The sequence below is a fragment of the Pan paniscus genome, chromosome 5 (genome assembly GCF_029289425.2).
Source record: "Pan paniscus chromosome 5, NHGRI_mPanPan1-v2.0_pri, whole genome shotgun sequence".
Taxonomy (NCBI): domain Eukaryota; kingdom Metazoa; phylum Chordata; class Mammalia; order Primates; family Hominidae; genus Pan; species Pan paniscus.
In genome coordinates, this window is record NC_073254.2 from 25,634,054 (window position 1) to 25,648,579 (window position 14,526).

Here is a 14,526-nt window from a genome sequence, read left to right on the forward strand (position 1 = left end):
CATGCCTATGTCCTGAATGGTAATGCCTAGGTTTTCTTCTAGGATTTTTATGGTTTTAGGTCTAACGTTTAAATCTTTAATCCATCTTGAAGTAATTTTTGTATAAGGTGTAAGGAAGGGATCCAGTTTCAGCTTTCTACATATGGCTAGCCAGTTTTCCCAGCACCATTTATTAAATAGGGAATCCTTTCCCCATTGCTTGTTTTTCTCAGGTTTGTCAAAGATCAGATAGTTGTAGATATGCAGCATTATTTCTGAGGGCTCTGTTCTGTTCCATTGATGTATATCTCTGTTTTGGTAACAGTACCATGCTGTTTTGGTTACTGTAGCCTTGTAGTATAGTTTGAAGTCAGGTAGCATGATGCCTCCAACTTTGTTCTTTTGGCTTAGGATTGACTTGGCGATGCAGGCTCTTTTTTGGTGCCATATGAACTTTAAAGTAGTTTTTTCCAATTCTGTGAAGAAAGTCATTGGTAGCTTGATGGGGATGGCATTGAATCTATAAATTACCTTGGGCAGTATGGCCATTTTCACAATATTGATTCTTCCTACCCATGAGCATGGAATGTTCTTCCATTTGTTTGTATCCTTTTTTATTTCATTGAGCAGTGGTTTGTAGTTCTCCTTGAAGAGGTCCTTCACGTCCCTTGTAAGTTGGATTCCTAGGTATCTTATTCTCTTTGAAGCAATTGTGAATGGGAGTTCACTCATGATTTGGCTCTCTGTTTGTCTGTTATTGGTGTATAAGAATGCTTGTGATTTTTGTACATTGATTTTGTATCCTGAGACTTTGCTGAAGTTGCTTATCAGCTTAAGGAGATTTTGGGCTGAGACATGGGGTTTTCTAGATATACAATCATGTCACCTGCAAACAGGGACAGTTTGACTTCCTCTTTTCCTAATTGAATACCCTTTATTTCCTTCTCCTGCCTAATTGCCCTGGCCAGAACTTCCAACACTGTGTTGAATAAGAGTGGTGAGAGAGGGCATCCCTGTCTTGTGCCAGTTTTCAAAGGGAATGCTTCCAGTTTTTGCCCATTCAGTATGATATTGGCTGTGGGTTTGTCATAGACAGCTCTTATTATTTTGAGATACGTCCCATCAATACCTAATTTACTGAGAGTTTTTAGCATGAAGCGTTGTTGAATTTTGTCAAGGGCCTTTTCTGCATCTATTGAGATAATCATGTGGTTTTTGTCTTTGGTTCTGTTTATATGCTGGATTACATTTATTGATTTGCATATATTGAACCAGCCTTGCATCCCAGGGATGAAGCCCACTTGGTCATGGTGGATAAGCTTTTTGATGTGCTGCTGGATTCGGTTTGCCAGTATTTTATTGAGGATTTTTGCATCAATGTTCATCAAGGATATTGGTCTAAAATTCTCTTTTTTGGTTGTGTCTCTGCCCGGCTTTGGTATCATGATGATGCTGGCCTCATAAAATGAGTTAGGGAGGATTCCCTCTTTTTCTGTTGATTGGAATAGTTTCAGAAGGAATGGTACCAGTTCCTCCTTGTACCTCTGGTAGAATTCGGCTGTGAATCCATCTGGTCCTGGACTCTTTTTGGTTGGTAAGCTATTGATTATTGCCACAATTTCAGAGCCTGTTACTGGTCTATTCAGAGATTCAGCTTCTTCCTGGTTTAGTCTTGGGAGGGTGTATGTGTCGAGGAATTCATCCATTTCTTCTAGATTTTCCAGTTTATTTGCGTAGAGGTGTTTGTAGTATTCTCTGATGATAGTTTGTATTTCTGTGGGATCGGTGGTGATATCCCCTTTATCATTTTTTATTGCATCTATTTGATTCTTCTCTCTTTTCTTGTTTATTAGTCTTGCTAGCAGTCTATCAATTTTGTTGATCCTTTCAAAAAACCAGCTCCTGGATTCATTAATTTTTTGAAGGGTTTTTTGTGTCTCTATTTCCTTCAGTTCTGCTCTGATTTTAGTTATTTCTTGCCTTCTGCTAGCTTTTGAATGTGTTTGCTCTTGCTCTTCTAGTTCTTTTCATTGTGATGTTAGGGTGTCAATTTTGGATCTTTCCTGCTTTCTCTTGTGGGCATTTAGTACTATAAATTTCCCTCTACACACTGCTTTGAATGTGTCCCAAAGATTCTGGTATGTTGTGTCTTTGTTCTTATTGGTTTCAAAGAACATCTTTCTTTATTTCTGCCTAGATTTCATGTTTATAATATCATTTTTAAACTTCTGGTTAAAGATTAAAAATAAAGACCAAAACAAATGCATGTATTTCAATGACTATTAGAGGTCACGATTTGTATATTCTGGGGTTAGCAAAGTATTCTGCATTAGTTGCTCACTTGGAAAGATAAAACTTTTAAAAATAATTCAAGTGGAAAAAGTGCTGTTATTTTAAAATACCAATACCTGGGATTCTGGCTTGATCTAGTTTTTGGCATATCCTTCCTATTCTGACAAAATACCTGATCTCGCATCTCATTTTCACTTTTTTTTTTTTTTTAAAGCAATAGTATTAACAAGGATCCAAACTTAAATTATATGCTTGACTTCAGAACTAAGATGCAGTTTGAACCAGCATGTAGGGCTAAGGCTTTGAATGCCATTACCTACTCTTGCTGGGCTATACGCTTCTCTTTAGTCTTCAACACGAGGTACCAAAATCACTCCCTTAGCTTCCCTTTAACACTTAGCGTTTATTGGGGAGGTGGGGGCAGGGGTTTGCACACCCACACATAGCTTTGTTTGGTCTCATCATTGATTATTTCTTTGGAAATCTTCAAAGGAAACCTTTATCTCTTAAAACAGCCTAGTCCAATTTCAGAAATACAAGACCTGAAAAGCTGTCAAAATTCAGTTTCCACTGTTCCACACTGTATAAAACCACTATGGGGACGTGCGTGGTGGTTCACACCTGTAATCCCAGCACTCTGGGAGGCCAAGGTGGGCGGATCACCTGAGGTCAGGAGTTCAAGACCAGCCTGACCAACATGGAGAAACCCCGTCTCTACTAAAAATACAAAATTAGCCAGGCGTGGTGGCACACGCCTGTAATCCCAGCTACTTGGGAGGCTGAGGCAGGAGAATCACTTGAACCCAGGAAGCAGAGGTTGTGCTGAGCCAAGACTGTGCCACTGCACTCCAGCCTGGGCAATAAGAGCAAAACTCTGTTTCAAAAAAATAAAAATAAAAACCACTATGGGTTAACTTTCAGCAAGTGCAAACTAAAAAATAAAGCACTTCTTATTAGTCTGAAAAAAAATACAGTTGAATACAATTTCAAACGAATAGTTTTGAATATAAATGTACTTTTTTTTTTAAACTAAGCTTTCCATTTCCCCAGCCTACAAAAGAGAGCAATTTAAAATCTACATCCACCTGAGGCCTCTTCTCTGTTATAGCTTTCATCCGTTCTTGTACAACAGAGTGGCTTTGAAATTGCATTTCGAAGCTGTCTTCCATTTAAATTGTTAATTAAAAAGAAAATGACACTTGATAAAGAAGTCAGTGTGACCTTTCCATCCTGGTTTGCCTTAAAGGAATTTTTTTCCAAATAAACAGTGAGTCTGCAACATCAGGGTAGCTGATAAGGAACCAATTTTTAAACGTGAAATTCAATAAATTAAAAACATTGAAGAAGCCCTTGCTTTGCTCCATTCACATTTCCTGGATCTGTCTTACTATACACGTTTTTAACTTTCAGATGTCAGACTTTGGTAGCATGGTACAAATACATACTGCAAATTGAGAACTGTATATATAATCCAATGATATTTTTGATAAAACCTTATGTGCATGCATTGAAAAATGTTTTTAAAAATGCCCACTAGATTATTAACTGTGGTTACCCTTTGAGGAGGAGGGTGTGGAGAGAGGAGTTGGGAGTGCAAATTTCACTTTGTGTATCTGCTACCTGAATTTATCAACAAGCATGTGCTACTATAATATTTAATCAGTAAAATTAAACAAATATGTAATGTAAAAGTGCATGATCTAGGCTGGGCATAGTGGCTCACACCTATAATCCCAGCACTTTGGGAAGCCAAGGCAGGCAGATCACCTGAGGTCAGGAGTTCAAGACCAGCCTGGCCAACATGGTGAAACCCCATCTGTACTAAAAACACAAAAATTAGCCGGGCCTCTAATCCCAACTACTTGGGAGGCTGAGGCAGGAGAATCACTTGAACCCGGAAGGTGGAGGTTGCAATGAGCTGAGATCATGCCACTGCACTCCAGCCTGGGCAATAAGAGCGAAACTCTGTCTCCCAAAAAAAAAAAAAAAAAAAAGTGCCAATCGATTACATTTTACTGCTGAATATTTACATTCCACGTACCTGAACGTAAAAATTTAAGAAGAGGATGACTAACGTCAGCATATAAGATGACTGGAAGATGAGACAACCGAAGGGGAAGCCACACGGTTTCACGACGGCGCTCATGGTGTGCGTGATGGTGAGCACGAACTGCACCTGGGGATGGCAGAGAGGGCATCTCTGTGAGCGAGCCACACAGACACTGCGGCCAAGCTTGATCAATTCAGAAATCAACTCCTAGGACTCTTGGAATTATGTAGGAACAAAACAAAGCTGCTGAAGCAGCCCCCTCATCCAGAAATCTTATTTGAAATTAGTATGTGAAATTGCCCATGATTTCCTCATGGAAAAGTCGCAGTTAAAATTATTTAGACAAAAAGGATTTAACTTACACATTAATTTGAAAAGTATTCATCTACATTTCAAAGCAAGGAACTTTCCATTATAAGCTAATAGCATGCACAAAGGGCATTTCAACACAAAAAGTTTAATTCTTAAAAGGCCAATTTTGGAAAAAAAATGGGCAGCCTCATCACACATAAAAAGCCCTCTGACTTCTAAGATTTCTATTTCCTTTCCCCATCCATGAGCCACATGGAGAAAAGCTAAAAGAAGGGACAACATACCAGCTGAGCCTGTGTGAGATATTTCTTCCACCAAAGATACTTATGCATAGATGGAAACACAGAAAGTCCATAGTAGGAGTACATAAGAATGTGGATAAAACTGTTCAGTGTTGGTCCAAAGAAACCTATAAAAGTACAGTATAAAAATCACTATTCTTCCAGGAAGGACTGTTCATTCTTCTTTGTCAAGTGAGATTCTCTCTCTGCATGGTAATTGAAAATGAGTAGCACATATGACATGATCATATAACAAAATCCACACTAATAAATTCCCCAATTACTGTGCCAGTTCTAGGATTCACCAAAAACTCCATGATAGAAGGACTAGCCTGGGATGGTTTTTCAGAATGCCCCCCACACAGGGGAACACCTTATCTACGAGGTTTTACTGTCTCTTTAACTGTCACTACTATCAGCTACTGAGGGAGGAAAAGAAATACTAGCTTAAAGCTGCTGGCAGAATTCCTCTGAAATAGAATTGTCTTTGCTTTTTAGCTAAACCTTTGATAAGACATATTGACGTAGAAAGAGCCTTTTGTACATGGCTGAACAGGGTGCTAGAGAGAGAAAATATATTGCTTTCATAATTAAGTAAATAAATTCTGCCTGAAAGACACTTAGGGACCGGGAGGTGCTGGAGAAAGAATAAAGGAGACAGAGAAGGCTGGAGTGGCGGAGAAACTGGCCAGCGAGACCTTCCCAGTGATTGGCCATTGCAGAGACTTTTAGGATGAGGGATGTCTAAAATCCAGGCCCCTGCCATCAACCTCATGAAACGTCTCTGTAACTGCCTCCACCATAGGTGAATGAGGCTTCAGGAAACCATGGAGAAAGGGTCATGTACCATGCTGGGTCAGCTAAGCATTGAAAGGATTTAGCTGCAAAAGGTGAGATGCCACAGATGCATCACTTGTTGGAAATAAGGAAACTCAGTGTTGTGAGGATTTCATCAGTACATGAAAGTGCTTAGAACAATGCTTGGCACAAAGTGAATGCTCTTCAGCTGTCAGCCGGGGATCCAGATGGCTGTTCTGCGAGCTGTCCTGTGGTGGGAGGGATTGTGGCATTAGAGGGCCATTTATTGGCTATGTCCCCTTGGAGACACTGATTTGACTGTAAATTTTTATTTTCTTACCTGGAAAATAGGTATAATAATAATAACTAGCTCTTAAGTTTGGGATGAAATTAACTGAGATAATATATGAATTAAAAAGCACTGCACATATGCTGGCTAATAAATCAATTTAAATTCTCTAGCCTGGTTCTTTAATCCTAGATTAGTGATCTGGATAGCTAAATGCAAATTAATAAATAAGAAACAAAAGGTACAACAGCATGCATAGAGTAAATTCTCAACCAATACTGGCTGAAATAAACTGTTATGGCACTTGAATTTATATGAAAACACAAACAGAGTTTCAGACTACCAAGCAGCATAGTATTAGTGGTATTTCCTTACCTACATGACTTTTCATTTCCATCAATTAATGAACCATGAGTAGTTGTTGCTTATGTTTGACTCCTGTGGAAATACAGCACCTTCCACAGTCACCATTTCACTGTGATACAGATTAAGGCATTTCAAAAAATTGAAAGTCTGCTCTGGTAGGTCAAACAAAGTATCATTTTTCTAATATTCTTAAGCAGAAATTGTCACAGTATTTACAGGACTATGTCTGTACACAGTGATGATTTGGGTTTTAGATGCTTAGTGATTTGTAATGAAACTTGACAATCATAAAAATACTTAACCTTGGTAATTCTCCTCTAATATTGATTATAGTTGTCCTTCCTTAATAACTAAACTCAAGAAATGGATGTCTACCCATCTAGAAGGACAGAGATCAATTCTTTCTTTCTTCCCCCTGCACTCACAGCAATTTCCTCCCTCACTCTAGTGTTCATTTGTACCTTCACAGTCACTGATACTCCAAATATCCCTGGGCACTTTTTTCCCTAATATCATCTCTACAAGATCCTAAATCCTGGAACAAAGTCATCTTGACTGAAGTTTTACATGTTCTGATTTTTCATATAGTATTTCTAAATTCTTGAGAACAAGACAGTATCAAATAGAGAGTACTGTTCCCTATAGCTCAGTGCATCTCAAACTGTAGGTCATAACTGACCCATTAGTGAATGGTGAAGTCAATGCAGTGAGAATTGTCATCAACTCTTTGTAAAACAGGATTAAAAAATATATACAGTACATCATATAGAGCCAGGGTAAATACTGTTTCATAAAATATCATACAAAACAGAGAAATATGAATGAGGGCCAGGCATAGTAGCTCACACCTGTAATCCTAGCACTTTAGGAGGCTAAGGGGGGAGGATTGCTTGAGCCCAGGAGTTCAAGACCAGTCTGGGCAACACAGACCCTGTGTCTACACTTTTTTAAAAAATAAAAGTGTGCTTTATTATGAAGAAAATTTAAATATAACCAACAATACTGAAAATAATGTAAATGGCATTTATAGCCTTGGTCAAAATTCTTTATTAAACAGGCATTTGTTTGCCGTTCCATGAATAGTTAACAATTAGTTTATGCAACAAAATAGGTAACTTGAAAAAGTGAGTAAGAATACAGAATTATGAACCAGGAATTGGGTTCTTTTGTGTTTTTTCTTGTTTAACAGACACGGCTTTTAAAATAAAATCTGAAATATAAAGCAAGTCATCTTCATGTAGAGAGCTCTCTTTTCCTACAAGGAGGTTTTGCAAAAATGTTAAACAGTGTTCTAAAATGTGGCTGAAGTTATGCTTTACATACTTTAACTTCTTATATATACATTATCCAATTAACATAACCACATTTTCATATACAAGTGGGACCATAAACATTAATAAGACTACAACACTAGCACAGAGTAATTTTACCCATGTATATATTTTCATTTGAAACCTGTTTCCCAAAATGAAATCACTCATTTAAAAGCAAACAACTGGTTGGAATTAATGTCTCTAGACATGGGTCATGGGGCCTAGAAATCATGTAAGAGTATATTGCTTTGGTTGAATATAATTAATCTCATGTCTACACTTTTTTGTTTTGTTTTGTTTTTTGGGACAGAATCTGGCTGTGTCTCCCAGGCTGGAGTGCAGTGGCGTGATCTCAGCTCACTGCAACCTCTGCCTCCCGGGCTCAAGCCATCCTCCCACCTCAGCCTCCCGAGGAGCTGGTGGTATTACAAGTGCACGTCACCACGCCCAACTAATTTTTTTTTTTTTTTTTTTTTGGTAGAGATGGGATTTTGCCATGTTGCCCAGGCTGGTCTTTAACTCCTGAGCTCAAGCGATTCGCCTGCCTTGGCCTCCTAAAGTGCTAGGATTACAGGCGTGAGCCACTATGCCCAGCCCTACCAAAAAAAAAAAAATAGCTGGGCATGGTGGTATATGTGTGTAGTCAGTTAACTAGGAAGATGGCTTGAGCCCAGGAGGTTAAGGCTGCGGTGAGCTATGACTACACCACTGCATTCCAGCCTGGGCAGAAGAATGAGACCCTGTCTTTCTTAAAAAAATAAAAAAAGAAGGGCCAGGTGCAGTGGCCCACGCCTGTAATCCCACCACTTTAGGAGGCTGAGGCGGGTGGATTGCCTGAGATCAGAAGTTCGAGACCAGCCTGGCCAACATAGTGAAACCCTGTCTCTACTAAAAATACAAAAAATTAGCTGGGCGTGGTGGTGGGCGCCTGTAATCCCAGCTACTCAGGAGGTTGAGGCAGGAAAATCGCTTGAACCCAGGAGGTGGAGGTTGCAGTGAGGTGAGATCGTGCCACTGCACTACAGCCTGGGCAACAGGAGTGAAATTCCATCTCAAAAAAAAACAAAAAGAAAAGGAACAAATATGAATGAGTGCACTGGGTTGTGATATAAAATGTATTTCTTATTGTAATTGTTTTTTAAAAATGGAAAATCTGGTAGGTCATTCAGAGATGTAACCTTAACTTTTCAGAATGTGAAAACAAGAAACCCTAAAAGCTGAAATGCCTCGATCTGTTTCACGGGGAAGTGGTGACTGTGGAAGGTGATGTATTTCCACAGGAGTCAAAACAGCGCCCGGGATTGGAGTGAAGCAGCTCCCGCTGGGGTATGTGCCTCTGACCATGGGACATATGATGTGTGGAAAAGAAAACAGTTTTAAATTTAAGGTTCGGCCCAGATTTTGCCTGTATCAAAGACCAGACACTAGAATACATGGCCCCTGGCAGACACGGGCATCCTGCTGTGGCCAGGCCGGCGCTCTAGGCCTCCCTTCATGCTCTCCTGATCTGCATGCGATGCTTAATACAAGACAGCACCAGTGGTCTCTAAGAGCCATTCCTCAAAATGGAAAAATTAACAAAATAACTTACTTTGTCCACAAGGTATCCAGTTCAAGACACACCACCAGATGTTAAACATAGAAGCATGATGATATACATGAAGAAAAGTAATCTGACTCGTTTTTTTCCGCAAAACGAAGAAAATCGTGTCCAGGAACTCTACTGATTTGGAGAAGTAGTACCACCAAAGCACCTTGGCTACCTATAGAAATTTGTAAAGGGGAGAAAAGGGTGAGAAATGGCAGTGTTCCTGGTACTGCCCCACTGCTCGGCCTTCTGCCTGCTGCCTGTGCTTTCCTGCTGTTTCTTTCTCACTGCTGAAAAGGCAGCTCACCTGGTGTCCTTGTCTCCAGTTTCTCCTTATTTCAAGCAATCCACCCACCTCTAGTGAGAGATGAGTTATTTTTCCAGAACACATGTGTGATCACGTTCCTCCTCTGCATCCGCAGAACCAAGTTCATGACTCCTGGCTTGAACCTAGGATCTCCCATGGGCTTGGGTGGCTGCTGTTCCCACCAGTCTCCTGCAAGCTCCCCACCACGGTGTCCTGTGTGCTGGAACAGTGGCCTGCTTACTCCTCCTCCAGCAATGAAAACTCTTCTCTCTGCTCCCAGCACTCCTTTCCTACTTCAGGTCTGGCATATTCTTTAATATTCCTCTTAAATGCCACCTTTTCTCTGGAACTTCACCCAGCCCTTTCCTTTCTCAGGCTGAACTGCTGCTTCATTTGTATTCAAATTACTTTAACTGTGGCTCCATAATCAATAGCCATAATAGGGTGTAGCTAGTGTTACGAATCTATCAATAGATTGCAAATCACTCAAAGGCAGAAACTGTCACTCACATTTGCTCAGGGCCTAGCACTCAACAGGAGGTCATTATTGTTTGTTACATTAAATTATAACTTTCCTCTGCTTTTCTAAAGTATGTTTGTTTTTTGTCTCTTAGACTGTCCAAGGGCAGTCTATGGCTACATTTTTTGTGTCTTTTCCTCAGATGACTAGATTAAAAATCAAGATGTTATTGATCCTTGCTAATGGTGGGAGGTCATGCTAACACATCCTTTCCCTCCTAAGGCCCTCAAGTCAGTCTCATCTATAGGGAGACATTTCTTTAGTTAAAGGCACTGTGTTTTTACCACTAACATTAAACATAAGATATTTTTAAAGACATTACATAATAGGAATCTTGAAATTAAAATATCATGCTCTACTGTCTACTTCCCAAGAAGACCATCATAAGGTACGGCCGCAACCATCTTAATGTCTGATGAGATAATTAACCTTTAGAAATATTAAACTACAAATAAATATAAAACAACCTTTAGAGAACTGTATGGTATCCCAAAATGCACTGGTTTGTGGTAATGCATTAGAAATAAAATGGGTGCAGAGAAATCACTATATCTTACTTTATTTGTATTGCAGTTTTGAAGACGTTTTTAAAATGTCCCACTTTGGGAGGCCGAGGTGGGTGGATCACGCGGTCAGGAGATAAAGACCATCCTGGCTAACAAGGTGAAACCTCGTCTCCACTAAAAATACAAAAAAATTAGTTGGGTGTGGTGGTGGGCACCTGTAGTCCCAGCTACTCAGGAGGCTGAGGCAGGAGAATGGTGTGAACCCAGGAGGCGGAGCTCGCAGTGAGCCGAGATCACGCCACTGCACTCCGGCCTGGGGGACAGAGTGAGACTCTGCCTCAAAAAAGAAAAAAAAAAAAAAATGCATCTTGACTGGGCGTGGAGGCTCACGCCTGTAATCCCAGCACTTTGGGAGGCTGAGGCAGGTGCATCACCTGAGGTAGGGAGGCCAAGGCAGGTGGATCACCTGAGGTCAGGAGTTCAAGACCAGCCTGGTTAACATGGTGAAACCCCGTCTCTATTAAAAATACAAAAATTAGCCAGGTGTGGTGGCGGGTGCCTGTAATCCTAGCTAATCGGGAGGCTGAGGCAGGAGAATCGCTTGAACCCAGGAGGCAGAGGTTGCAGTGAGCCGAGATGGCACCACTGCACTCCAGCCTGGGCAACAAGAGTGAAACTCTGTCTCAAAAAAAAGGTCCATCTTGATATTAAAAGATTTTAGTTAAATGGTTTTTACCGTCTGTCTTAATAATATGTCATGTTTAGTTATAGAAAATTTCAAACATTCACTAATGCAGGGAGAATAAGTCAAATGAACACTCAGCATCCAATGCCGAAATTCAGAATTTTCAATATGATTCCAATCTAGTTTTTATCAATTCCACTTCCCACCATTGTGGGGGGCAGGGGAGTGGGAAGTATAGAATATTATAAGCAAATCTCAGGTATCACTTTATTTATAAATCCTTCTGATAGGGAGACTTTTTAACATAACCATGAAGTCATTATGTTGTCTATCAACTTAACAATTCTTTAGTATCTTCTCATGGCCCAATCCATGTTCAAATTTCTCCGTCTCAAAAATGTCTTTTTATAATTAGTTTAAATCACAATCCAAACAAGGTCCATCTTCCACTGGTTTGAAATGGTTTTTAAGTCTCTTCTAACCAATAACAGTTCTCTTTACTCCTCCCATTCTTTCATGTCTTTTATTTCTTAGAAAAACTAGATCCTTTATAAAGAATTTCTAATATTATAGGTTTGTATGATTGTTTCGTAGTATCATTTAACTTGTTTCTCTACACATGCGTTTTGTTACTGGCAATTAGATTTACAGGCTTGATTAGACTCAGGTGTAATGTTTTTGGTACAAATACTTCAGAGGGTTCTGTCTACTTCCTACTGCCTCACATCAGGAGGTACGTAATTTCTGGCTGTTCCACTGATATTCAGACTGAACAGTGAGTTCAGATATTGAGTCCAGTCATTATGAAGTTTCTATTCAATTTTCACCGAATAGTTTTACCATCCACAGGTGATTGCTGTTAGATCCATGATATAGTTTAGATGTTTGTCCCCTCCAAATCTCATGTTGAAATGTCATCCCCAATGTCGGAGGTGGGGCCTTGGTGGGAGGTGTTTGTTTGGGTCACGGTGGCAGATCCCTCATGAATGGCTTGGTGCCCCTCCTGTGGTGAGTTACTGTAAGATCTAATTGTTTGAAAGAGTCTGGGACCTCCTTGTGCCTTGCTCCCTCTTTTGCCATGTGACATGCCTGCTCCCCCTTCACCTTCCACCATGATTATAGGCTTCTTGAGGGCCTCATAAGAAGTAGATACCAGCACCATGCTTTCCATACAGCCTGCAGTACCATGAGCCAAAATGAAACTCTATAAATTACCCAGCCTCAGGTATTCCTTTATAGCAATGCAAAACAGACTAATACGATCCATTATTTCACTAGGAGTTGCAAAATGGTGATTTTTCTAATTGTTACCTAAGCATTTTTCTTTTCTCTAGAGAAGAACTTTCCCTTTTCATCTATTTGGAAATTCACATATGAAAGGCAAGATAAATGTTTCATTCTTTCCCTCTAATTTTTTTTTCCTAAAATGAATTGGTGCTCTAACAACCTTCAAAAGGTAACAATAAGAGCTTTTAAAAGGAGTATCATTTTAAACTCACAGTTTTTTACATATTTAATGTTTCAGTTAATTCCAGTCAGTATTCTTTTTGATGTTCAACCTGCTCCATTTTTAGGCAGTGGGGTCCCTTCCAGGCAACTCCTCTTTTTGTGATGATCCTCGTAGTCCTGGATAGCTGCTTCGCTTTCTCATAGATATCCTGGGCTCATCTTATAAACATTTCCTGCCCCAAACCAGGAAGAGGCCCATTATCTAAGAAACCTAATCTTTTCTGGAGAAAATTCTATTTAGAGAGCACAATCTGGGTAATCACTGCTCGTTGTACTGGGTTGTCATAGACTAGGCCTTTTCTGTAGACAGAGCTGAAAATTAAAAATTTTAAAAACGAATAAAGTTAATTCTGATATTTCCAATTTGAATCTATCATTAATGAGTTTTAGTTTAACTTTTTTATTGGTATCTCTTTTTTTCCATGTTTCAAATCGAAGTGCCTACAGATATTAACATTATTATACACTTAATTTATCCCATAGTGTACTATCACAGTGTCAAAAAAGCAATACCGATGTTATTAACAATAAAAAAATTACTGAATACTGTTAAGATATATCTCACTAGGGGCGTTCAGTCAAAAAACTGTTTTAAAGTCACTTGAAATAGTTCCTTGGGTGATTATGTCACCAACTTAATATATAGGTATATTCATTTATTTAAGTTTGTTTCCAACTTTTAGGGGGCGGCTGCCTTGCTTTCTTTTTAAATTTAATTTTGTTTTATAATTATGTAAAGCACTCAGTGGTTCCAAAATCAAATATAGCACAAGGTACATTCAGAGAATTCTGGCTTCCCCTGTATCCCCTCTGCCCTGTTCCCTCCCCTCAAAGGAAATGCTTTTTTTTTTTTTTTAGATGGAGTCTTGCTGTGTTGCCCAGGCTGGAGTGCAGTGACACAATCTCGGCTCACCACAACCTCCGCCTCCCGGGTTCAAGCGATTCTCCTGGCTCAGTCTCCTGAGTAGCTGGGACTACAGGTGCCCACCACCATGCCTGGCTAATTTTTGTATTTTTAGTAGAGACGGGGTTTCACTATGTTGGCCAGGCTGGTCTCGAACTCCTGACCTCGTGATCCACCCACCTCAGCCTCCCAAAGTGCTGGGATTACAGGCATGAGCCGCCATGCCCGGCAGAAACACTTTTGATTAGCTTTTAGTTTATCCTCTCGTTTCTTTTTAAAAATATAAGCAAATACACATACATATCATTTATTGCACAAAGGATGCTATCCTATAAACACGGTCTGCAAGTTGCTTTTGTTCATGTAACTATATCCCAGAGACAATTCTGTAGCGGTATAGAGCTCTTCCTCACTCCACTTGGTAGAGGCATCTGCTACGTGGATGTGCTGTGGTTTATTCAGTTGGTCCCCTATAGAGGGATAGTTGGAAATCATCTTTGTTACCAAGCATTTCTATTAGAACAGGAACCCCTTTCTTATCTAATTCTAGCCTCAGCCCTCTATCTGGAAGGAGAAAACCTCCTCCCCTTGTCAATGAGAACTGGTTATAGTTGGTTGATTTGCTTCTAGTGGCTCACCCGGATGTCAGCTTCCCCTGCGCTGGTAAGATCTTGACACTGTAAGTTGTAGCCTCCTTCCCAAGTGGAGAGAATGAGCTGCCAAAAACCAAGAAAGAAAGAAAAACAAACATCAGCACAAGAATTTGGATACAGACTGAATTTCCCATTCATGTCTCTGGCATCTGTTCAAGGTTTGAGTAGGAATTT

General features: G+C 39.9%; 1 protein-coding gene across 3 annotated transcripts in view; it reads right to left on the reverse strand.

Moving 5' to 3' along the window:
* Positions 1-14,526, reverse strand: part of ELOVL2 (ELOVL fatty acid elongase 2) — a 66,165-nt gene that overhangs the window by 7,084 nt on the left and 44,555 nt on the right. For all 3 annotated transcript variants that reach the window (XM_034961431.3, XM_034961432.3, XM_034961430.3), the window contains 4 exons: positions 14,338-14,415; positions 9,272-9,443; positions 4,918-5,042; positions 4,313-4,447 (listed from right to left, as the gene is read on the reverse strand). In XM_034961431.3, the coding sequence (XP_034817322.2) occupies positions 4,313-4,447; positions 4,918-5,042; positions 9,272-9,443; positions 14,338-14,415 (510 nt within the window). The remainder of the gene's footprint in view (positions 1-4,312; positions 4,448-4,917; positions 5,043-9,271; positions 9,444-14,337; positions 14,416-14,526) is intronic.